At 52.6% G+C, this 25,542-nt stretch overlaps 1 protein-coding gene across 1 annotated transcript; it reads right to left on the bottom strand.

Moving 5' to 3' along the window:
- Positions 1 to 11,275: 11,275 nt before the first annotated feature.
- Positions 11,276 to 23,694, bottom strand: WNT10A (Wnt family member 10A). Its single transcript, XM_080669437.1, has 4 exons — positions 23,400 to 23,694; positions 22,058 to 22,320; positions 14,659 to 15,038; positions 11,276 to 12,352 (listed from the first exon to the last, which is right to left on the bottom strand). Exons 1-4 carry the CDS (start codon positions 23,513 to 23,515, stop codon positions 11,855 to 11,857), a joined length of 1,257 nt encoding a protein of 418 aa, XP_080525563.1. The 5' UTR covers positions 23,516 to 23,694; the 3' UTR covers positions 11,276 to 11,854.
- Between the last annotated feature and the right edge of the window lie 1,848 nt (positions 23,695 to 25,542).

Here is a 25,542-nt window from a genome sequence, read left to right as displayed (position 1 = left end):
GAGGACCACAGAAAGGATGCAGCCAACATTCAAACCTAGACAGCCTTGACTCCAGCTCTGAGGCCTCATGGCTGTGGTAGAGCAGTTTGTTAGCATATCCCGCCACATCCTAGATTCTTAGTGAAACGTGTCCCAGCTTTGGATTCACACAGAATAAGGTTGGAATGAAAATCCAGACACTTTCTATGTTGTGTGACCTTGAGCAACTTTCTTAACTTTTCTGAGACCCTTCAACTGACAGATGGGAATAATAATACTTCATGGGATCATTGTGAGTGTCGGGTGTTTGTTCAGTGCCTACGCCAAAATAAACACCCCAATAAATGGAAGCTACTGCTAATCTTTTTATCCCCTTACATGTTGTACAGTGTTCAATGTGTAGGAGCTGCTGTTATAAACCATAAATGAATGAGTGAATAAATGGAGGGAGAAATGAAATCCGACCCTGGTAGAGTAAGGTATCACTGATGCTGAGCCACAGGATGGTCATACCCATCTTCACATCATTCCAGATAACACTCCTCCCTCTGCTCTGTTCTGTGTACCCCTTCCGCTTTCATGAAAAACTCTTTCTCGCTCAGGGTGATGAACTCTTAGGGCCTCCACTGTTCCTCCCTGCAGTTTGGCATTGACCACAGTCCCCTGGCCCACTAGACTTGTCTGTTCATGCCTGAACCCTAATTGTGAGCATGGTTTTCATCCTCTTCCAAAGGATTCCTGATGCCATGCAGGCTTAAGGGTTCTGGGCATTCTGCCTGGCGGGGGCAGTGTTGCCTACAATCATGAGACAGCCCAGTCCATAGCCCAGTTAAGAAGCTCCATTACACAGATATCATCAAACTCATGCTACATATGAGAAGGGTAAGGCTCAGATGTTTAAGGGCTTTGTCCAAAAACAGATAGTTCATATGTGTTAAGAATTAGACCTTGGAGTGCCATTTACTGCCGGTCTAGAAGGCTGGGTATGTCTTAAAGAGACTGAAATGGACCAGATGTATATATATTTTACATATCTACTCCTCAAAACCACACCAGGAGATAAGTGTTTTATTTCCATATGGAAAATGCAGAAACTGAATTCCAGAGAAATTATGTTACCCAACGTCACAAGGATAGTGAGAGACTAAAGTAGGATTCAACCTTTTCCATCCCACAGGCTGACCCCAAAGCCTTTCTCTTTCCTCTGCCCTGTGCCACACTAAGCAGAGGGATCTTGACAAGTGCAGACATGAATGGGTATGTGGGTAGAATAGGACTTGGGGCGGGGGGGAACATTTCAGAGAGAGCAAAACATGTACCACAAAGGGGCTGTATCGGTTTTCTGTGTAACAAACCACTCCAAAATTTAGTCACTTGAAATAATAATTTCTTATCTCTCACACTCCTATGGGTTGAGTATACTCAGCTTGGCAGTTCTCACTTGGGATCGTATGGAGCTGGAGTCATCTGAAAGCCAACTGGGCTGAATGTCCATGATGACTTTCAAAATCACATGTTTGGCACCTCATCTGAATGGGCTGGAACAGATGGGGACTGGCCAGGCATTTCTCTCTCCACATAATCATTCCATGTGACTTGCTTAGGTTTCCTGATAGCATGAGACCACTTCATGCTTAGGTGGTCTCAGAGTAGACAGACCTCATTCATGGTGTCTGCCTTCTCCCAAAGTAAACATTCTAAGAGGCTGAGGCAGAAGCTGCAAGACGACTTCTTTTTTCCCCCCATTGATCTTTTAGAGCAAGTGGAAGACAGAGGGAAAGCCAGAGAGAAAGATCGATGTGAGAGAAACACATCGATTGGTTGCCTCCTGCACACACCCGAACCAGAGCCCAGCCTGGGGAGGAGCCTGCAACCAAAGTATTTGCCCTTGACCGGAATCAAACCCAGGACCCTTCGGTCCACATGCCGACACTATCCACTGAGCCAACCTGGCTAGGGCTGCAAGACTTCTTAGGACCTCTCTTTGGAAGCCATGCTGCATCACTTCCACGGCATAAGTGAAAATGAATCACAAGGAGAATGGATGATACATGGGTATGAATACCAGGAAGTTTGGTTCAATGATTTTTGGAGATAAGCTGCTACAAGAGGCTGAGGCAGGAAGGATCAACTGAGGGAACTGCATATAGTCCTGTTCTAGTGCAGCATGGTGTGCAAGGGAAAAATCTGGAAGTGATCACTTGTGTCAGATGGTGAAGGGCTTCAATGACATGCCCAGGAACCTGTGTGTGGGTACATACCGGGGTCATCAGCTGCCCAGCATCTGAGTCTCCTTCCTGTGCTGGAGGATCCTCCTTAATGGAAATCTTTAATGGGAAGTCAGATACTTGCTCTCTTGACCCCTGACAGGAAGGTCACAGAACTGTGACATCGAAAGTGTGCCAAATCAATGACCTCACTCAGGACTATGAATCTTCAGTAAGTGACCCAGGGAAGCAGAGAATTGTTTATAATTCATCCCAGAGGCAGCAACAGCCAGATCTCAGGTGGTGATGGTTGTGTGAGAGACGGCCCCCAGAGCCCAGAGCAGCAGCCCCCTTATCAGGCTGCTCCTGGGGCAAGACCTTGCTGAGGTTCTGGCTGCTTAGCTTCTCTTGGTTCCTGCCTATTCCCTGATCCTGATTCTTGAGGGTACCTGTCAATTCTACAATTGTCTGATATCGTTCCAGTAAATTCCTTTTCTACTTCAGTGAAGCAGAGTCCATTTATGTTGTTTGTAATTAAGAACCCCGATTGGTACAAAGAGCCCAATGAATGCTTCAGCCAGAGGAAATAACATGATCAGAGCACTTTATGGGAGAGAAAAATCGAAAAATCTGATATAGGTGAATTAAAGAGGAAAAAAGAGGAATGGCAGAAGTTAGTTAGGAGGCTGTTGTAACATTTGAGGTGTGTGATGAACTACAATATTGACAGTGCTGATGAAATAGGAAAATGGGCAGGTTTTGGCCACTGATTGAATATAGAAAGAAGAGAAGGGAAAGTCCAAATTGGCAGTAGTTTTGAGCCTCAATAACTAGGAAAATGATAGTTTTACAAAGAGAAACAAGCAAGTCAAGGAGAACTAGTTTGGAGAAGGAAACCATTCATTTATTCAACAAATATTAAACGTCTGCTCTATGTCAGCCACTGTTCTAGGCAGTGAGAAGAAGCAATAAGATAACGAAGTTTCAGTCCTTAAATTAACAAATACGTACATGAAGTAATGAAGCTGCCTTAATAAAGCTTTAGTTTGTGGAGCCACAGACACACAGCAAAGCATGTATAGCTGGCAGCCAGAACTTTAAGAAAGATCATAGGGCCCTCGCTGGTTTGACTCAGTGGATAGAGCATTGGCCTGTGGACTGAATGGTCTGGGGTTCAATTCCAGTCAAGGGCACATGCCCGGATGTGGGCTCGATCCCCAGTAGGGAGCGTGCAGGAGGCCACCGATCAATGATTCTCTCTCATCTTTGATGTTTCCATCTCTCTCTCTCCCTCTCCCTTCCTCTCTGAAATCAATAAAAATATATTTTAAAATAAAAATAAAGACCATAGGAAGAAAGGCTGGTTCTAAGGGCAGATTGGTAGTCATTCCCAAAGACATTCATTCACTCACTCATTTATATTTATTGAGGACTTACTTATGTAGGCAGTACCCTTCTTGCTATAGAAATACAGCAAAAAAATAAAGAGAGAGAGAGAGAGAATCTCAGCTTTCATGGAGTTGCCATTAAACAGTGTGTAGGCAGATGATAAACAAATACACAAATATATCAAAGATGTGATGTGTACTATGAAGAAAAATAAAGCAAGGTAAGGGTAGGAGGTGGTTTGCTATTTTACACAGGATGATCATGAAGGCCTCTCTTGTAAGGAGATATTTCAGTGAAGTCCTGAATGAAGAGAGGCAACATCCATGTGGCTATCTAAGAGAAACCTATTTCAAGCAGAGAGAATAATGAATGCAAAGGCCCTGAGGCAGGATAATTTGGTTTGTTCAAAGAACTGCCAGGAGGCCAAAGTGTTGAAGCAAAATGGATGAGGGTGTGAGTAGGAGGAGGCAAGGTGAATGTGGTCATGGGAGCCAGATCTTGTAAGGCCTTGTAAGGCATTGTAAGTAATTTTTCTCTTGTTCTGAGTGAGAAAGGAAGGCTTTAGAGTTTTGAGCAGAGGAGGCACACTATATGACTAACACTTTAAAAGGATCACTCTGGCTGCTGTGTATAGAATAGATGACGATGGGGGTGGGGGGACAAGGGCAGAAGCAGAGACCTACTAGGAGATAACTTCTGTCATTCAAAACAAAGGAGGTATGGACCAGGATCTGCTGATGGTTTGGATACGAGATGTCAGAAATATAAAGGAGTCCAGCGCCTCCAAAGTTTTCAACAAGAATAGCTGAAAGAGCAGTTGCCATTCACTGAATAGAAACGATGAGAATTATATCTAAAGTTTCAAACAGAGAGAAAAATTGTTTCTAACCTTCCTTCCTACCTGCCTTTTTAAATAATTTAGCTCAAAAGCCATGATTTGGACCAAGCAAAGTAAAGCATCTATGTGGGAGCAGAGGAAATATTGACTGACAGGTTATCAAGGCCAAGATGGGAGAAGATGACATCAGCAAGGGAGTTGAAGGGGGTAGCAGTAGTGGTGGGGAATAGGTTGGTTACAAAGGGATTAATCCAACAAGAAGGGAGAAGGAAGTTACACAAATAGGGAGAAAATTAGAATAAATCCTGTGGTACTGGATTGGAATTGAAGGTATGTGAACTCGTGACTTTCTATATAGAAAAATTGATAGATGATAAATAGATATAAATGTATAATCAATCATACTTTTATTTCCTAGCACTGTCCACTGAGAGACAATGAGCATCCTTAGCACCCAGATCTTGACTTCTACCAATTATTCTCCATTAAAAGAAACAAAGGTCCCTTGGAAAAATGGCTGCTTTCAGGGCTGGAGCAGAGAAAGTATAAGATGAGCCCAGAACATCTTGTGCCAGAAAGTAAGGAAGTACTCAAAGAATTATAGTGACAGGAGCCAGCTTGGCAGCTGGCCAATTCTGGGGAATTTTGAGCATGAACATAAATAATGAGGCAATGAGTAAAATACTCACACCTGTAATATTGCTGCCAAAGATACATAGCCCCAATCTAATCGTGAGGAAACAACAGATAAACCACAATTGAGGGACATTCTTCTTGCACTAGGTCTGTCGTCTTCTAAACTGTCCTAATCATAAAAGCAAAAGAGCCTCAGAAATTGCCTCAGACTGAAGCAGTGAAAAACTCGGGACTGGATCCTATCATCATAGGCCAACTGATGAAAGTCCAATAAGGTCTGGGGGTTAGATAGTATTAATGTATCGATGTTAAGTTCCTGATTGTGAGCACTGTATTAGGTTATGTAAGAGAATGTTATTATTTGTAAGAAATAAACACTACAGTATTAGGGGTGATTTGGTATCATGTAGGCAACCTACCATCAAGTGGTTTCAGGGAGGGGAAATTTCTTTGTACTATTGTAACTTTCTGGTACAACAAAAGAAAAAAGGTAAAGAAAGAGTGAATGGAACACATGAGGCAGTAGAGAATGAGAGGAGAGCCAGGCAGTATAACATCAAATATGTTCACTAAAAGGTTAAATATGTCAAAGCAGAGGACATTTAATAATGTGTAGTGTTGCAAAGACATCAAAGAGGATCAAGATTGGGAAAAGGTATTAAAACTTAATTTTTTTTTATATTGGGAATTATGGCAGCATCTTTATACATCTGCAGTACAATGGAAAATAAATCAGCTATTCCATTCACAACAATACTGATGGATATATGGATTTGAGGACCCTTCTAATAATTTCTTGGGTTTTCTGAGCCCTGAGATTCAAAGGTTGGAAACCTGATTCCATTGCATTCAGTATGATTTAAAGAAGAAAAATCCCGGAGACGGAGACATAATCATATTAGCTCTAGCTAGGAGGTCAGGTCTCTCTAACACCTAGTTTTAAAAATGGTCTTTCTTAATTTTGGTATATTATAATGATATAATTTGATGCTCACACTTTGGGCAAAAATATCCTGGATGTGGAATTATTATTGTACCCAAGTAATATATGTTCATTATGGACAAATGAATAATGTAGATAAAAAGGATACAAATTTTAAATCATATAATCCCATCATCCAAAAATAATTTCTGTTAGCATTTTGCTGCCTATTTTAGACTGTGTTTTTAAATGCAAAACACATCTACAATTTTGTGTTGCAATAAAGGAGGGATCCTGCCCTGTGCTATTTTATATCTTGCACCCACACCCCAAATAGAGCAAATATTGTGTCAGTCACTAAATATACTTCAACCACCTCATTTTTAAGGACGCTGTGAGGCATTCCATTGAGCAGATAGGCGGTGATTTATGTAATCATGTTCCTATTTGCAGACTTTTATCGTGGGCTCCAAGAGATCGCGCCGCAGCAAGAGCCCTCGAAGCCAAAAAGGACTAGAAAAGATGGAAGATTGGGGAATGGTTAAGTCACCGGACAAGATTTTAAGCACGCAGAAAAGGGGGAAAGAAGGTCAGCGAGGGTGCGACCGGCGGAATGCATAGGGCCTAAAGGAGTCGATTTGGGAACGGTGGGCGGCAGAGGATGGGTGGTACCCAAGAGCTAGAGGCGCGGAATGGTGGAACCCCAAACCCACCCCAGGCCTGCTGGAACAGCGTGCGGTCCAGGCTCAAAAGCTGGTGCGCCGCCGTTCCTCACCAACAGAGGGCGCTGGGTCCGCAGTAGTTCTCAGTGGGCGGGTCCCAGCTGCCCGCCAGATGTGTACTGCTGGACCACGGGAGAACTGAGCTCCACCCCAGCCGTTGCAGACCCGCAGGCGGGGTGAGAGCGAAGAAGGGATGGCAGGGGATAAGGGGAGTGGCAGAGTTCTCCTCTGTCTGCTCTGCAGGCTCCCAGATTGCCTTCACTTGTGTAACAGAAGCGGGTAGCCACCCGCCCAGAGGGGGCGCCGTTTTCTGATTCCCACAGAAGTGCGGTATGGACTGGCAGGGGACCTGGGGTTGGTTCAGCAAGACAGAGCCGGGTCCACGGGGTGGGCCCCGGGCCAGGAGAGATCCACGCGACCGTCTGCAGCGGGAAAGAGAACCGGCCTTGAGGGCTTTGAGCTTCTTGAATAACCAACCCTCGACTTCAGACGCTCCAACAAACACACACACACACACACACACACACACACACACACACACACACACACACAGATCCTCCTGGCGCTCTTTCTGTCCTGGGTGCGGTGTGCTTTCCAGGAGAGAAACTGAGGCACAGCAGGACGGAACAGTTAGTAGAGCCATCCTCTGCATATTGTCTGGAGCAGAGAAGTTGGCCTAAGAAGGCCTCACCCCTACGCTCCAATTAAGGACCCTGGGCAGGGGACAACCCCAGGGAACCGCCCTTTTGACCTGCCTGCTGTACCCACCCCTGGCTGCCTCCCGGACCCGGGAGTAATCAGCTGCTGCGCGCTGTTGTAATTGGCGGTGTAGGCCTACCTAGAAGAGGACCGGAGGACAGCCGAGGGGCTTAATTGCAGGGCTTTCGGGTCGGTAGTCGGGGATCCCTTCCCCGGAAACTGGGAGTTGGGGGTTTAAACCCCAGCGAGAATGCAAGAGGAGGAGGGGAACGTCCCCAAGAGCTGGAGGGTGGGGGGAGGGGGAAGATTCCAAACTCCCCACCCCAACCCCAGAAGTCCTGGTTAGTCTTGTCCGAGTCTCCTCCCTCGTCCTGACCCCCCCTCCTCTTTCTGCCACCCCCGTCACCTCCTCCCCCCCTCGTATCCCTAAGGCGCTCCCACCCTGGGGAAGAATGTGCCCTACTAGCGCACCCTTGCCATGGTAACGGCACACCCCCACCCCCGCGCACCGCAACAGCCCGGCCTGGCCCGAAGGGCGGTGAGAAGAGGCGGGGGGCGCCTCCCAGCCCTGCGGACACACCTCGACTGCCCTGGTTGCCACAGCAACCGGAGGCGTTTCGAAGTGCGCAACCGCGAAGTGGCAAAGGGCTCTGCTCTGCTCACGATCCCTCGCCCCTCTAATTCACCAGCAGAGGACCCTGGTTCCTGCAGGAGACTACCCTCCCCCAACTTCCAGGACAAAGTCCAGAGAGGGATCATGGGGTGTTACAGCTTCGACACACTGCAAGCCTAGGGAGCAAAAGCAGTTGGAGAGCCCCACAGAGCCTGGAACCTAAGAAGGAATCCCCCTTGTCCCCAGCCCGTCCTCCTCTCGCAGCAGAGCCCGAGGGGGGCGCTGGCAGCAGGAAGCTAGGGTAGGGCCCGGAGGCGCGCAGGCCCAACAGCGGAGCGGTGATTACAGGGACCTGTCCCTCCCGCCCCCGGCTCCCACTCTCATTAAGTCATTTTTTCCCCTGTTGGAAAGTCCCCGCGCCTTGAGCGCAGGGGTTGGGGCGACCGCAGGCAGCTGCCGGCAACCACATAAGAAGTGGGAGTGGGAGGGGAGGAGGGGGACCGCGACTAGGGCCTGGCCAAACTCCAATGTGGAAGGCCCCCTGCCAGGGGCTAGCTGGGGGCACCTTCATTTGGGGGAAGGAGGGGTAGGGTGAGGATGCCCCTGACCTTGCTTCTCACCCACCAGGGCCCTCCTACAGCTACCAAAGTCTACCTTTGCCTCTCTCCTCTTTTTTCCAACCGTAGGACCTTGGGAGACTGTAAAGCAGGATGATTGGGTTCTGATCCCCACACTAATCTGGCTGCTTCTCCCTGACCTTGAACCCACCACTGCCTGCTGCTCTGTCCACCACCCTCATTCTCTGTTAGTTCCTCCCCTTCCTCCCATTGGGACCTTCCAGGTTCCATTAGACCAAACTATGTTTTCCTTCTGCAAGATGACTCAGTGTCCATCAAGGTGAAAGGTGTTGAGGGTGGAGATGGTCCCCTTCTCCTCTGAATGTTCTCTGGTCCACCTTCTGTTATCATTTCCAAATCTCAGCCATAATCCTCTCTGAGCTGTTGGAAAGTTTTTCCATCTACCTCCACTATCCCACTTTATTTCAGCTCATTTCCCCTATTTGCAATCAGTACATTGATTCCTGCCTCGCCCTTCAGCCAGTATACAGAAGCCCAATGCCTCTTGGGTCCCATTTCATCTCCCTTCGGGCCCTTACCAAATTCCACACACCCCTGCCTGTTCAATTATGGGATCCAGCTTTGGTCTCAGGACTCTAGTCAGCTTTTGGCCCAGAGAGGATGGGGGTGGGCAACACCCTATTTGTTCCTTCCGCAACTTTTCCTGTCTTCCTTTACATGTCAGACTAGCATATGTCAGATCACCATGACTCAACTGGTCTGGTGTCCAGCCCCCTGCCACACCTCACCGCCCACCCTTCCTTCTAGAGGCAGCAAGCTCTCCAGAGTTACACCTCCAGCCTCCAAATTCCACCCCTGATCCTATATCGCCCATTTTCAGTCTCTCCTCCCCCAGCTCTGTCTTCCTTAAGCATGGAAGGCAGAGGAGGATGAGGCCAAAGCTTATGCTGTAGTGGACACTGCTGGGGGAGGAAGTGCCCACGCCCTATTCCTCCATTCCCCACGTGCCACCATTACCCCCCCTTCCCTCCTCCTCCTCAGGATGGTATGGCAGGGAACCCAGCCCCCACAGCTCTCCTGGGTGAACAAGAGGAAAGGAATGAGGCAGGTGTGTCTGGCTGCTCCTGCTTACCCCTCCTCCCTGGGGACTCTTACCTGCCTGCCTGCCTGCCTGCCTGTGGAGCTGTCTTTTGGGGGATGGTGAGAGAAACACTGTATTCCATAGAGGCAGAAGAACTGAGCATGTGAAAGGAAGGCCATGCTGCCTTAGCATGTCTGGGAGCTGCTGGGATGCAGGCATTGGAGGGGAAGGAGCTGAAGACAAGCTAGTGAGGTCAAATCTCCCAGCTGGTGGGCCTACAGGGGTGCGTCCTTTCCTTCTTACCCTTCCCTAGGGGTAGGGAGACATGGGACAGGGCTAGGGAAATATGGGGGATTTTTGTAGGCTGGCAATTGGGGAGAGGAATAAGACTCTGTCCTTGTCCAGTTGATCATGAAGGGTGGCATTCTGGGGTGAACTGAGGCAGAGAGCAGGATCCCCAACTGTGAGCAGCAGGAGGCCTGGATGAAGAGGTGAAGTATTCTTTCCCTAAGATCCTGATCCCACCTTCCTCTCCATTCCCACCTCCTCTTTGAGGATCTGTTCCAGAAAACATCAGATCTGAGAGCCAAGGAGAGTGTGACACTGAACCAGCTCAGCAGTGTTTTCATGGGGACATGGAGATGGGGATGTGCTTGCTGACCTAAAGGCACCCTGAGTTGGGGATCTGGGGGCACAAGAGGTCCAGGAAGGATGCCTCCCTCCCCCACCCCAGCCTTATATACCCCACCTCCCCTGCCTGGACTCAGAGAGACCAGAATCCAGACAGTGAGTCTCCTTGGCCCTCCCCCGCCACCCTTCTCCCAGCCGCACCTCCTAACCCCACCTGCTCCCTGGGGCACTGGGCTGGGTTGAGCTGGGTCTTGCCCAGGATTACTCCTCTCAGAGTGCCTCCTGTCTCTGCTGACGGGTGCTGCTGGGCACAGCCACTCGTCCTGGCTTGTGGCAGAAGGTTCAGCTACAAGCTGGACTGCTAGAGCTCTGGCATCAAGAGCTCTTGATCCAGCCCCTTGTCAACATCCCCTGCCTCCACTCCATCCAGTCTGGGCCCCATCTCTGGGTTGGAAGACAGCTACAGTCTCCTAACTGGATCCCCTGCTGTCAACTTGTCCTCCTTCAGCCAGTTCCCCATGCAGTAATCCAGGTGGGAATTAGACCATGACACTTGCCTGTGCCTGCTTCAGACCCTGTGAAGGTTTCCATTCCTCTTAAATAAAATCCCAACTCCTTACCTTGACCTAGGACACATGATATGACCCTTCCCCTGCACCCAGCTAGCTACTCTCCTGCTAATCTATCCCTTGATTTCTTCACTCCAATCACACTGGCCTCTTTGCTATACCTCATCAGAGCTTTTGCATTCACATGGCTTCCGCCTGGAAAGCCCTCACCCTCAATCTGTGGGTGACTGTCCTTATCATGGGGCCCCCAGCAAGAGTATCACAACTCCAGAGGCCTTCCTGGACCAATCAATGGTTTTATCTAAAGGAGCCCCACTCCCCCAAATTACTCTACATCCAGCACCCCACTTTATTTTCTTCATCGAACATAGCATTGCAATATTTTGAAATGAACATTGTCTGAAATGAACTTGTTTACGTATTTACTTGTTTATTGTCCATCTCCCCCAGCCAGAATGTAAACTCCAAGAGGGCAGGTGCTGTCTCTCTTATTCACATCTGTATTCCCAGCACCCCTCATCCCCTGAAGAGTACCAGGCCACAAAGAGTGCAAAATAAATATTTGTTAATTGAATGATGAGGGGCAGAAGCCTGTCAGGGAGGATGTCTGGGCCTCATTAGGATCTCTGCAGCTCAATTATGTCCATTTCTTCTTTTCAATCCTCTTCCTGCTGCCTATCAGCTTCCATTCATTCCCTCCCACTCCAGGGGAAGGGGTGAAGGATGAAAGGAGACAGGCTTGGGGTTGGTGGCTGACACTTACCCCAGGATGTGGGGCAATTCCCAGCCCAACTGAGCAGCCGGAGCTTGGAGCCCACAGAAGTGAGTGATGAGGTCTAGACTTTCCCGTGATTACAAACTTGAGGACCCTCAGAACTGTAAGGTTCCTATAAGATCATGTGACTCAACCTCCTCTCCCAGGAGCCAAGGCGACTCTGTCAAGATCTCAAGCAGCAGAGAAAGGGCCAGTCTCAGGGAGGGGAGCCCTTTGCTACTTGCAGACGCTGACCCACTCAGTGATGCGGCACTCCTCACAGACCACGAAGCAGCACCAGTGGAAGCGGCAGTGGCAGCGCTCACTGCGTGTCTGGCGCAGGATGTTGTGGCCCCGACCACAGCACATGCTGCCACAGCCGTCGGGGCCTGCGCTGCTCTTGTTGCACAGGCGGCCCACCGTGCCCGCCGAGTCCAGGCGCGGCTCGTGCTCGCAGAAGTCGGGAGACTTCTCGAAATAGACCAGGTCTGCAGGGCTGGCCCGGCGGCGTGGCCCGGGAACGCCCGGGACCGGGGAGGGAGCCCCCCCTGGGCCCAGCTCCAGCTGGCCGCTGTTGCGGTTGTGCGGCCTGATGAGAGTGGCGCGGTGGAAGCGATTGCGCAGCAGCGCCCCCACAGCGCGGAACTCCGGTGTCACCTGCCAGCAGGTCTTGAGCTGGCAGCTGCCTGAGGTGCCGTGGCACTTGCACTTCCGCCGCATGTTCTCCATCACGGCCTGCAGAGGGAGGCACGGTGAGAAGTGACCCAGGCCACCCCACTGCCCTCCTTCCAACACTGGTCTGAGAGAGTCAGAGGCTTTTGAAACCACCTCCCATTGAACTGAGGCCCCAAGCGGGGTTGGAGGGCGGAGGTCGCACAGCCCCTGAGCCAGGCTGTCCAGAAGAGAAATCTGCCTGCTCTTCTGCTGCTCTCGCACCCACCTCCCACCAGGCCAGGCCTTGGGGGAATTCCCTCTTTCCTGCTCCCCCCTCCTCCTGCCCGCCTTCCCCAGCACCTGCAGGGGGCCCTTGGGGCTGGAGGCTCTTGCTTCCTGAGGGGGGATCCCAGATCCTCAGGGAAATTCCCTCTCCTTCCATCCCTCAGGTGGGGGCCAAGAGCAGGGGTTTGCTGGCCCCACTACATCCCAGCCCCAAAGCCTCTGGCCTTGCTCCAGGCTGTGAGTGGGGGCTTTGGGGAGTCTGAAAAAGCCTCTTTCCTCCTCTGGGCCATGAGACCCTTTGCAGGGAACCTAGGAGGGGGGAGGGGATGGAGAGACAGCCCTCCCCACAGTATACTGTCTGGGGCTTATTCTGTCCAATGCCGAGTACCACAGTCCCTCCTAGGAAACAGAACACCAACAGGGCTCAAAGGCTTTACCTGAAAGCAGAATGGGAACAGAACCCAAAGAGCCAGACCCGCCAACCCAGTGAAAGTGGAGAGAGGTTCCCAGACCTCCAAAGGAGGTAGGTAGGGAACAGAACCTACTCACGCCCTGCTCTTCTCTGGAGTCTCCTCCCAGAGAAGCCCTTGGCATTATCCTCACCAGAGGACCCAGAGGGAGTTGACCACATCCTTCTCTCTCCCCATTCCACATCAAAAATACACCCTCAGACAGGGAGAGCAATGATCTGGGACCCTCAACCTGGGCAAGAGGGCCACAGACAGACCCCCTGCTCATCCATGTTTTAAAGGGCTCCTCAGCCTATATGTGCAGCCTGTGGTGTCAGCACCACGTGGGAACTAGCCCAAAGCCTCCCCTGGCCAACAGCTCCAGAACATCTGCTTCCCACAGGCAGCAGCCATTAATTAACCAGTTTAACGATGAGGAGGAGGCACTGCTGGTATGGGCTGGGATAGTACTGAAGCTTGGGAAAAGAGCTGCATGGACAGGGCAGGGCTGGGTGGGAGCTAGACTTGACCTGAGGGTGGATATGCCTCAGTTTACTTCACCTCTAAGGCAGAATGGGAAGAGCTAAATCAGCTTGGAGATTTTTTGGAAGGAGAGGGTGAACCAGCCTGACTGAGGGGCCAGGAGAAAGGGGAGTGAGATGGAGAAGGTGCCAGCCAGAGTGAAGGGAACCCAGGACCAAGGCCTGGGCAGGCCTGGCAGGGCAAGAGAAGGGGCAGGGTAGGGGTGGAATAGCCAGGAAAGGGAGTGCTGAGTTACCATGAGGCTAAGGAGGCACCTTAGTGTAGGTGTACATCTAGAGTAGACTATGCTGTAAGCAAAAGAGCAGGGTCTCAGAGCTCAAGTGCTCAGAGATAAATCCTGCTTCTACGCTTTTCTCACTGGTTACATCACCTTCGGTCAGTTTAGTTGCTCTGTGCCCCAGTTTCCATATCTTAACTGGAGGTTCATAATAGTACCCTCAATAGGTAGTTGTATGGACTAAGTAGGCTAATATGTAGTAAAGTGCTCCAAATAGTACCTAACACATAGTAAGCAGTCAATAAATCCAGTTTATTATTACTTTCATCTCTCTCTCTCTCTAAATGAATGAGACATTGGAGGTAGCATGACCATTTGAGGGTAGGGGAGACTGGGACACAGTTCTACGGAGGTTCCTAGGAACCTCACTTTGAGGAATTCCCCATTCTGCACAGAATGGTTGGGAGAGAAGGGGGTTGCAGCAGAGGATATCATGGAACACTAGAGTGGATGGCCTTCTGGATGATCCAGTTCAAATTTCCCACTTCATAGGGGAGGAGAGAGTGTGGCAGATCCAGGCCTAGACCCCTGAGGTCTGACTACAACCCTGTCTCTCACCATTGTTCCCAGAGGAAATGGGCAGAGCAGGCTGCTCAGCAGAGGGTGAGTTAATGAGGGCAGGGGTTGTTTCCGCCCTCTATCCCCAGGCCTAATCAAGTGCCTGGCACACAGTAGATATTCAATGCATGTTCGTTGACTAAATTAGGAGGGGGCAATGAGAAAGTTGCTGAGTTAGGGGGAGCCATGTGGTTCCCAGAGGAGAGGCAAGCTGGGGAAGGGGAGGGGCCGTGGCAGAGGGAGTAGAGTGAGAGGCTGGGAAGGGTAGCTCTTACCTGCCTCCCAACTCGGTTGTTGTGGAGTCTCATGCGTGCGTGGATGTCTCTGTGAGGCTCCCGGGAGTCCAGAAAGTCTTTAGAGAAGCGCTCCCCAAAGCCCACGTCAGGGCTACAGCCGCCCCACTCCCAGGAGTCCTGCAGGCCAGGGCTGGCAGGGGGCAGGGCTGGGTGCTCGGGAACCCCGTGGCTCAGGCCCTTACCCCGCTGCAGCGCATCCAGCTGTAGGCGGTGCAGCTTCCGAAGGAAGGCCTCCTCATCCCCACGCCGGGATGCATCACAGCCGCAGGCCCTCAGTTTGCCCAGGGCACAGGCATTGGAAACTGCGTGCACGACGCCAGCTGCAGCGATGGCATATGCGAAGGCACTCTCTCGGAAACCTGCAGGTAGAGATCCAGGAAACTTAGGCTCTGAGCAGCCTTGACAAACCATCCCTCTGCCTTCCCTACCCAAGCTTCTCACCATACAGAGGGGAAACTGAAGCCCAGTGTTGGGAGAAGGCCTGTTACAGGGCACCGAGTCAAAGGGGGTCATAAAGCACACCAGAAGTTCTGCCCAGAGGATGCAGGTGGAGGGAGTCTCCCTCATAACCCCCCTTTTTGGCACTGATTTCCCTGTTTCATTAACATCACCCTTAGCAAGCTCAGAATTTGTGTCTACATCTCTCCTTTTGGACAGAAGGTACCATATCTGTTAAACATTCTTTTTTAAAATCAGGGACTTGCCGTAGCTTGTTTGGCTCAGTGGGTAGAGTGTTGGCCTGCGGACTGAAGAGTCCCAGGTTCAATTCCTGGTCAGGGCACATGCCTGGGTTGTGGACTGGATATATATTTAAAATAAAACAAAATCAGGGACTTAATCTATTACCTCTCTCATAATATTTGCATTGTAAAAATAAGCCTGCAGAAAGAAGGCAAATTAGGTAACCTAAAGAATAAATCACCAGTGATGGAATTCTAGGTTGCAGGAAATGTTGGGCAGATGGGTAAGTCAGAGGCGCTGGTGTCCTCCTAAAGCTCCTGGCCCCAAGATTGCCTGCCTGGTGCCCTCCCCGCCTCCAGGTTCACCATAGAACCTTTCTGGGGCCAGAATTGAGAGGCAGGGAAATCAATTGGCAGAATTTCCCCTTTTTCTGTCCACAAGACATTCCTGAACATCTAGGTCAGCTGAAGGTTGTTTGAGGGATGCTAGAGGTGAGCCCTGTGCCTTGCATGGGGTCAAGCATAAAAGTGTTGAAAACTGAGAGGGAAGCACAAGCTAAGGCAGACACTTTCCCTGAGATGCTGGTGGTGGTAGGTGGGGTGGGAGGGGGGGCAAAAAGACTCCCTCATGAGCCACTCTCAGGGGCTCAGGGCTGGGTCAACCTGGCCACTGACTTATCTACACTGCTTTCCTCCTTGGTGTTCCCAGCCTGAGCTTTTCTCTGGGACATCCCTGGTAGGTCTGGGCCTGTGGCAGGGGAAGGCCTACTTGCAGAAGAGTATCTGGCTCCCAGACCCACAGCTGCTTGTTGCTTATTCTGCATCTGAGAAAGGACCAGCTATGAGCAGGTTCTGGTACAAGTTTCTGACCAGTCTCTGAACCTGTGTGAGCAATGAAAGAAGCTAAAAGTAATAATAGTCCTTATACAAAGAGGAGAATCTACCTTTGCCATGGGCCTCTGCTGAGGAAGCCCAAAACTAGCCAGAGGCTGAAGGCCTTGGGGGAGGCCCAAGGTTCGGAGGAAAAACTAGGGCCTTCCATTCAGCATCAAAGAATGGAAGGACAAGCTCTCAGAGGACTTACAGCTCCAGAGAGTCAACCAAGACTGGACAGAGACCCTAGCCCAACCTCACCATGTGCACTACAGGCCCCTGTCCTTCTCTTCCTGCCCAACCAAACCAAACAAAAAACAAACAAAAAACCCCAAGATATATAGTAGTAGTTAAGATTATGAACTTAAAATCAGATTGCCTGGGTTCAAATCTAGGCTCTTCCACTTACTAGATGTCAATAGCTATATGACCTTGGCCAAGTGACTTGACTTCTCTGTGTCTCACTTTTCTCATCTGTAAAACAGGGTTATTATTATCTGCCTCACTGTTGTTCCAAGGATTAAATGAGTTAGTAAATTTAAAGTACTTAGAAAAATACCTTACTCATAGTAAGTACTATATAAACATTAACTATTAAGTTCTTCCTGCTGTCTGACCTCACTCACTATTTCTATAGTTTCAGGCCATTGCTTTTTGTTTCCCTGATCGGGGACAGAGCCCAGAAGCTCATAACCCACTCTACAATAAATTACTTGGGTCACCAGAAGCCCATACAGCAGACTGTCCCTCTCTATTTTATCTTTCCAACTTGTGGTATCTTTGGGATCTTTCATAAGAAGCCAGCTATGAACAGACAAGAAGGGATGTGTATTTGCTGGAGCCTTCAAAGGGGATACTGGGAATTGGTGGCAGCTGCAGAGGAGTAGATACTGCTCTGGGAGGTGGGGCCCAAGAGAAAGGAGGACAGATTCACGCTGAGGAGCACACCCTGTGTTTATCCATTGCCTTTTGTCTATGGAACTCTGAAGCACTTCTCTTATTGCTGAGGGAGTCATCAGCCTGCTCCTTAGACAAATGGTAATATTCAGACCTCGAGAGGAAGCCCAGACCTCAGAAATCTACCCCCCAAACACACACACACACACACACACACACACACACACACACAGTGAAAGGGAGATGCCCAAGGTGATGGGGGTTATGGAGCTGGACCTAGCCCCAGCTCTCCCAGTTTCCAGGCCTGACAACTTTCTGCTGAAGGCCTTTTGACAGGGAAGACCTGCTGCTGAGTAAGAAACCAGGTAGCCCAGTTGCCAGTTCCCATGGCCCTGACTATGGATGGCACCAGGAAAGAGCAAGAGGCTGGTCCAGGGGGATGTGCTAAGCCAACCATCATATTCTAGGCTCTGTTACATTCAAGGATAGGCTGGAGGAATCTGGAGAAATGTAGTTCACAGCCTGCAATGACCACCCATACCTACCACAGGCAGCAAAAGAAACCATTCCATGGTCTCTAGTAGCTGTCACAGCCCCATGTAGGTGTGACCAGGCAGAGTTTGTGTGGCCACCTTCTGTTCTAAGCATCCAGGCCTCGAGAAGTCCAGCCCACTGGGTCTGCCTCCAGTTCCCATTCAGGGCCCCAGTTTCGGTCCTGGCCCCGACTGTCTGGAGCAGACGCAGGCACTGTGCCATCTGGCCAGCTGGAGGGGGAGAGGGGTGGGGCCATGGCCAGCTGGGCTGCCCGGAGCATTGGTTGGGGTGGGGGTGGGGGGCTCGTTAAGACGCACAATTAGCCTCTCTGCCTTTGATCTGGGACAGGGACTGCCAGCATCTAAGTGGAGTCAGCTGCTGCTACAGGCTGAAGCCAATGGCCAGGAAAGGGCTGGGGGAGGAGATTTGGAGGGTAGGGGAGTGTGGAGGAGAGAGGATTCAGGAGCCAGTGGGAACCTGGAGTGAATAGAGAAGCTTGAGCCCTGCCCATTTGAATCAGACAGGAAAGGGGAAAGGTCTGGTCCCCATTCCCTCTGTGCAAACAATCTGTGCGTGCTCATGTGCCTGGGCTGAGAGGGAGAGAGTTGTGTGGATATGGCAACACTTAGGGATGACACTGAATGTGGCTACATGCTTGCACAAATATGGGTAGGAGTGTGTGTGCATGTCAGTTTCATTTCTTGGACTACTCTTACATTGCCCAGTTCACCTCTGGGCACAGAGATCATGGTGGCCTTTAACTTGGGAGGCAGTATGGCAGAAGTTGAGTGGAATCTCTAAAGTTAGCTGGCCTGCACTTGAGTCCTGGTTCTACAGCTCACTTACTAGCTGTGTGACTAAACGCAAGTTACCTAACCACTCTTAGCTTCATTAGTAAAAGGAGGATAATAATAGGACCTACGAATGGGGATTGTTTGAGGACCCTAAAGTACAGATAAAGTGCTTTAGAAGAGTGCTTGGCACACAGCAAGCACTTAGTATGTGTTGTCTGATTTATTGGATGCCATTAGAATAATGGGACCTTAGGTGACCTTGGGATATGATTGCCTGTGCCTCTGTGTCCCCATCTGAGTTTTACCACATACCCCAAGCCTGGAGACCTAGGCATGAAACCAAGACTCTCTGAGGATGAATGTGAAAAGGACGTGGGAGAAGAAAGAACCAAAACCTTGGAGAACAGAGGCTGGACTCTAATTTGCTGGCTTCTCCTGCACTAGGAGCCTGGCTTGCTGTGGGGCTTTCTGTGCCTTCTATCATTTTCCGGTGGGTCTGGGCCTTAGGGAGGGCAGTACCTAAACTGTGTGGGAGCTCCAGAACCTGCTGTGTGAATCTACTGCAGTCTCCTCCATCAAACCTCTCCCTGTCCTCGGATCCCTTCTCACTCCAGAGTCCAAGTCCAGCCTGAAGTAGCCCCTTCCTCAAATCTCCCTCTGGTCCCTGAGTGAGATATGGGTTCTCTAGTTCTCACAAGGAAGAGCTTCCCTCTAGCTGGTCTTCTGCCAACACTCCACCCACCCAGGCACTAACCCTCTGGGTCCTAGAACTAAAAGCTGGGAATACCAGTGCCCTTGACACTTAGGTCACGGCTGCCCCTGGGCTGGATAAAACAGCCAGTATGGACTGGGAGTCCTCTCACAGCTTTTTTTCTGACTCTAGCTTCCTAGAGGCCCCTCTTCTTATCCCCCAACCCCAGGCTTCAGCACACACACACCGATCTCCTCTCCTTGGCTTGGTAAAGCCCTGTTATATGCCCTGCCTTCCCAAGAACACACTCCAGGTACTCAACCTCCTTTCCTTCTCTCTCCTACATTAGAACCCCATCCCTCAGCCCAACCCATCTCAGGAAAGGTGCCAGAACAATTAGATGACAGTAACAGCATTAAAATGGAAGGCCCAAGGGACCACCTCTTCCTAGCAGTTTCTGTATTTTAAACATGGCGGATGCACCTTCAAGAAACCCTATGGGCAGCCTGGGTCAGAAGGGGGCTCAGCACCTTGATATTCTATGTGGCAGAACTGAGGTCACCTGGTCCCACATAGCTTTAAAAGAAGTGAAACTGTGGAAAGGGCCTATACCAGGGCCTGGCTGCCACCAAAAGTGGTCCCATGGGATTTAAACTCAGCTAGTCCTTCAGGTCGATGGGCCAGGGCAGACCAGGAAATGACCCCGATGAGGGTGAACTGAGAGGTGAAGATGAGAGAGGTCCTTTGTGGGGGGAGTGGCAATACCTTTCCAGAAGCCTAGAGTCCCCTCCTCGAGGGAGAGGTACAAATGAGGTGTCGCAATGCTGGGAGCAGAAGCCGCAGAGGTGTGCGACGGTGTTCTGAGGCCGAAGGAAGGAGCCCAGCCTCCTTGCCAAGCCCAGGAGTCGCTGTCCCGCCCCCTCCCCGCTTTGGGCGCCGCCCCGCCCCGGCTAGCCCTGGCAAGTCTCCCCCTCCACCCCTAACCTCTCCCCCTACCGTCCCCCCAGCTCACCTCCCGCTTATTAAACTGCAGGTGAACCCGGGAGCGCCTGGCGCCGCGCCAAGCCCGCTCGGTTCCACCGCTCGGAACTCGCCCCCAGTGTCCAAGACCCTGCGTCCTCCACCGGGCGCACGGGCCTCGCCAGGCGCAGCCATCGGAACGCCTGGCTCACTCAGGAGGACCGGAAGGGAAGAGGGGCGCCGAGGCCAGGAGGGGTAAAGAGCTAGTTTTGCCTCGCCCCTTCGGAAGCGGCAGGGCTGAGAAGCTCAGAGCCCGCCTGAGTCCCAGGGAGCGGAACCGAAGCAAAGTACTACGGTGTCCTCACTGTGCGGCCCGGGCGCTGCGGGGAGATCGTGGCTTCGGGGAACTCGAGTGACCTAGAGACCCACCCGGAGTGGGAGCAGGCGCGCGGCGGCGGCCAGCGCCGGCCTGGCCAGGGCGTGACATATGCGGAGGCCTGTCACTTCGTGTTGGCCGGCGCTCAGCGGAGCAGGGCGGGGCGGGCGCCGGTGGGCCGGCCAGCCGGGGTCCGGGCCCGCCGCCCTCCAGTGGCTGGAGAGGCTCGAGAGCAGCGGGGCGGGCGGGGCGGGGCGGGAGCGCAGGGCCGGGCGGGGGGCGCCCTCTCAGAGCGGCGCGGCTGGGCCCGGGAGCCGTCTGCTGCGGCCCGCGGGGATTAGTTCGCGGCTGCATGCCGCCACACGCGTCGGGCTGGGCTCCGCCAGGGAGAAACAGCGCCCCGGGCTCGCGGGGGAGGCAGGAGGGAGAACGCGCGGGGGCGGGGCGGGCGGCCTGGGGTTGGGCTGGGGGAAACTGGGAATACTCAGAGGGGTCCTGGGAGGGGTCCTGGTGAAAAAGGGAAGGCGCTGGCTTTCTAAGTTCTCTCTGAAGTTGGGGTCCCTTGGAGCCTATTCTCCCAAAAGCCTCAGGCCCCTAGGCCAAAGGGTATACGAGTACCCCTCCTTCCCCCTTCACCGTCAACCAAGAATTGGACAAGTCCCAAAGAGCTAGGTCCCCACACTGTCCCGCACAGGTCCCCACATTGTCTCACCTAAGCAGCTGAGTAGGAGAGATAGGTATCCAGCCAGGCCCAGCTAGGAGGCAGGACCCCCATCTTTCCCACAGCACCTGAGTCAAGGCCTAAGATATCAACCCAGGAGGTAGGTGTGAGCAGAAATGAGTGACAAAACCTTCCTAGATCTCCAGCCCAAGCCATTCTAGGGACTGCCCAGGTGAGACCTGGGTCACCTAGCAGTGAGGAGGGAGGGCAGGAGTCTTAAGTTTCTCTGTGTTGTGAGGGAAAAAGAAATTGGCAGGGCCTCCAGGCCTACTAGGCTGGAGGCACACACACCCAGTGCCTCTGATTCAGAGAGAGCTTTCCAGGGAGGTGAGGATGACACAGAGGCTGGTGGCATACCCTGCTGGGAAGAGCTTCTTCGGAAGTACAGACCTTTTACCTGCCCAGGTTTCCCTCACCTACGCCATTTGGCAAAAGTCCCCCATGCCTCTTCATGCTGATTCTGGGTACTTTATTACAGGCTCTCTAACCTCAATGCTGTTTGCTAGGTGGAGGGTAATTGAGGCAGGTCACAGATATAGATAGTTCCTGGGCCTGAGATAATGCAGTGCCAATGACAGGGCAGGATAACTCAGGGGTCCTCTTCTCAGGCATGGAACCTGCCACCCTGGGACCACACAGCCCAGCCTCAAGCCAACTCTTCCCCATTTGTCTGCCCCTCACCCCCCTCACTGTCGGGGCATTTCTGAGACCAGATAAAGATAGCATGGCTGGCAAATGGGCACCTGAGGAGGTTGCCAGCTTGAGGGAGTGGGTTGGGGATGGCTGGCAGATAGGTTCTAAGGTGGAGGTGCTGGATGGGGCAGGCAGAGGGGCAAGATGAGGGGGAGCTACCTCTGCTGAAGATGGGACTCTCGTAGGGGATCTTGTTTCGAGTCTCGAGACTAGAGCAGTTCCAGCGCTGATCCCGGAACTGGTGCTGACATTCGTGGATGGCAATCTGGATGCCCTGGATGGCTGAGGCAGCCACATCAGGGTGGCGCACGCACACCTCCATCTGCCGCCTACTCAGGCCGGGCAATGTCAGGCACACGGTGTTGGCGTCGAGCACGGGCTCCGGGGGAAGGCGGAGGCCCAGAATGTCGTTGGGTGCAGACCTGCAGAGTGGGATGGGGGTGGGTGAGTGTTTGGGGAACTAGGAGGACACCATCTAACAATACAGTCTGTCCCAAAGGCTATAATCCCCTGGCCTTTGAGTTTGGGCCCATGAGTGTACCCCTAAAGCATCCTTGACCTTCTCACCAGCATCAACTCCAACAAAACCCACCCAGCTGCACACCCACACAGATAAACATGTGCAAATGCACACATTTGGAATGCCTGCACACACAGTATTTTATAAGTACATCTGCAGACATAGATGCTTACCCACACAGCACTCCCCAGAAGACCACTCTTTAAGACATGTTTCAGACATATTCCTGAAGACACATTGAGGTGAACACCCAAACCCACTTACACACATGCACACTTCACCAGACATAGTTACACACACAGACACACAACACATGCACACTTCACCAGACATAGTTACACACACAGACACACAACACATGCATACTTCACCAGACATAGTTGCACTCACAGACACTCAAGTACACACATGTGTTCATCTTAACATCTAGGAGCTCTCACATTCACATACATGTGCACACAGACTGCCATTTACATAACACAGCTTGCTGGGCTCACTCAAACACCACACACACACACACACACACACACACACACACACACACAGAACCCTTCCATCTTCAGTACCTCACTGACCCCACCTGGGCTACACCCTTCCAACCCCCAACCCTGTCCTTGCCTGTGAGCCATCTCCAAGGTGGAGCAAGGCAGTTTGAACTTACTCCTGGGGTGGGGATGCATGCCCCCAGCACAGCACTGACTCCAACTTGGTACTTGCTACACACACACACACACACACACACACACACACACACACACACCTTCCCTTCTAGTAGCCATCACTCTCCTGGGCACTGCCCTGTCTCCCTGGACTGCCCATATTCTGTCACCAGTTCTACACCCTCCTATGAGGACACTGTCTTTCATTGGGCAGCAGGACTTTCCTGCGACACTGTCCCTCCCTCCTTCCAGGGTCCCCAGAGGCCTCTGTGGCTGGGGGTCCCAGTTCTCTAGGAGGGCGGAGCATAAGGTGAGGGCTCACCTGGGCAGGGCGGCAGCCAGCAGCAGTAGGAAGAACAGGAGCGCGCAGAGCGCGGGCCGCGGCTGGGGCCCAGGTCGGAGAAGCCGCAGCCAGGGGCAAGGGTGGGTGCTGCCCATGGCGCGCGGGCCGTGATGGGCGGGGAGTAGGGGGCTCACAGCCCGGCAGGACCCTCGAGCCAGGGGCAACGGCGCATGATCCGCGGGGGTCGGGGTGGCTGCGACACAGAGCTCCGACCTGGGTCACGGCTCCGGGAGCAGACGGCGCCCGCCTCCCCGCTCCATGGGGCAGCGCCCCCGGGCACCGCCCCCGGGGGGGGGGTAGCGGGCGGGCGCACCGGGCACCTCCTGGCACAGGGGTCCAGGGAATTTCCCGAGGCCCCCCTGCGACAACTCCTGGTGCCTCTTGAGGGTAAGGGGGGCCCGGAGGTGCTGCGGGCTGGGGACGAGAGGCTGGGGTGCCGGGCAGCCCCCCAGCCCTGCCCCGCAGAGCCTTCGCTTCCAAGGGCGTGTAGGGCGAGCCGGGTGGGGGCTGTGGGGGGGCGGCGCTGTCTGTGCCTGGCCTCGCCGCCCAGAGAGTGAGTGACTGTCCCAGCTCAGGGAGCTCCGCCGCCTCCCCACCCCCCAGAGTGTCTCAGGGCTCTACCCCACGTGACGTCACGACGGGGTGGAGGAGTGGAGGCGTGTACGCGTCCTGAGGCCACTGCGTCCGCTCAGGACTCTGGGTGGGAGCGGACACGCGGGGGGTAGGGGAGGAGAGGGCTGGGGTCTGTGCGCGCAGGCACAGGGAGGTGCCAGTACTCCGGACGGATGTGCTGGTTTGTGTTGGAAGGTGTGTGTTACTGGGAGGTGTGGGTGCCTGGCTGAGACACAGCTGCTGGGGAGCGGTCCCCCCCCAATACACACACCTGCAAGGGCTGGAGGGGGAAGGGCTCGCCCCCCCCCCAACTTCAGGGGGGACTTCCCAGGCTTGGCTGGCGAGGCAGGTGTTGAATCCTGCAAAGAGGGGTTTGGCAGCTTCTGGATCTTGCTCTCCTTCGCTGTGTGACCTTAAACAGGTGCCTGCTGCTTACTGAGGCACCCTTTGCTCCTTTGTGAAATGAGGTTAATGAGGCCCCCCTCATCTAGTCATCTCATCCAGCCAGTGAAGATAAAATTGCTGGGACTCTAGTAGTAAATGCTTGTCTGGGCGCAGAGCACCCAGAGGTGGCACACCCTGGGAGGGGTGGGGTTAGAGAGCCTTTTAATCCTAAAGGTGTGCTTCAAGGGCGCCTTATTTCACCCTCTTTTATTCACAAGAAAATATTTAGGTTCAGAGAGGGTCGTGACTTACTCAAGGTCACACAGCAAGTAGGTGGAAGAGTTGGAACCAAAACCAGTTTGCTTGATCCTGAGCACAGCAGCAACTGCCCCAACACTGAGTACTGCTTTCCCTGGCCCTGCCACCTGTAGTTGGTCCTCTGGGAGCTCCCCAACACCAGCTTCCGGCTCAGTCCCAGGCCCACTCCTCTCTGGGATCCCTTCCTGTCCTCTCTCCGTAGCTGAACACTGGGCTCACCTCAATATAGGGTGAGTGTACTAGATCCAGGCAAGCGCCAGAGAGCCAGAGGGTTGGGATAAAGGCTTCAGTGCCTGATTCTGGTTCTAATCTGTGCCCTGATAGTGAATCCTACTCCCGCTGAGGCCTTAGCATCCTCCTCTCTAAAATGGGCACAAGCCTCCCACTTTATATACACACCTCCCTGCCAACCTCACTGTCTAATCTCTCTGAAGAGAGCCACTACTGGTTTAAGGACAAACTACGGAACCTCTGGCCTCAGAGACAAAAGGGGCCCTTTCCTGGAATTGGCCCACCCTGGGGAATTGGTGGAGAGGGGTGGGGCCCTCTCTGTCCCTAGACTGTCAGGTGGTGGAGGCAGCCTGAGCAACAGCAGGCTGATGGCATACTCCCTCCTTCATTTCCCCATCTCTGCCTGCAGCCACTGCAGCTGTCAGGAATTAAGGGCTTGAGGCTGTGGGGGATGGGGGTGGCAAGGAGGAGGGGGAGAAGATTGGCTGGACAGCACAAAAACAGCAGGGGGGGGGGGGGAGGAAGCAGTCTGTGTCAGCCAGAGCCTTGTTTGACCCCAGCTGCCCTCTGCCCCCAC

Source organism: Plecotus auritus, assembly GCF_963455305.1.
Source record: "Plecotus auritus genome assembly, chromosome: 5".
Classification (NCBI taxonomy): Eukaryota; Metazoa; Chordata; class Mammalia; order Chiroptera; family Vespertilionidae; genus Plecotus; species Plecotus auritus.
This window is presented reverse-complemented; position numbering and strand designations above follow the sequence as displayed.

Excerpts from the sequence above, each read along its gene's own strand:
- WNT10A (XM_080669437.1), bottom strand. The coding sequence starts at position 23,515 with ATGGGCAGCACCCACCCTTGCCCCTGGCTGCGGCTTCTCCGACCTGGG. Across the intron at positions 22,321-23,399 it reads CTGGCTGCCGCCCTGCCCAG|GTCTGCACCCAACGACATTC; the intron begins GTGAGCCCTCAC and ends CCCACTCTGCAG. Across the intron at positions 12,353-14,658 it reads ACAACCGAGTTGGGAGGCAG|GCCGTGATGGAGAACATGCG; the intron begins GTAAGAGCTACC and ends CTCCCTCTGCAG.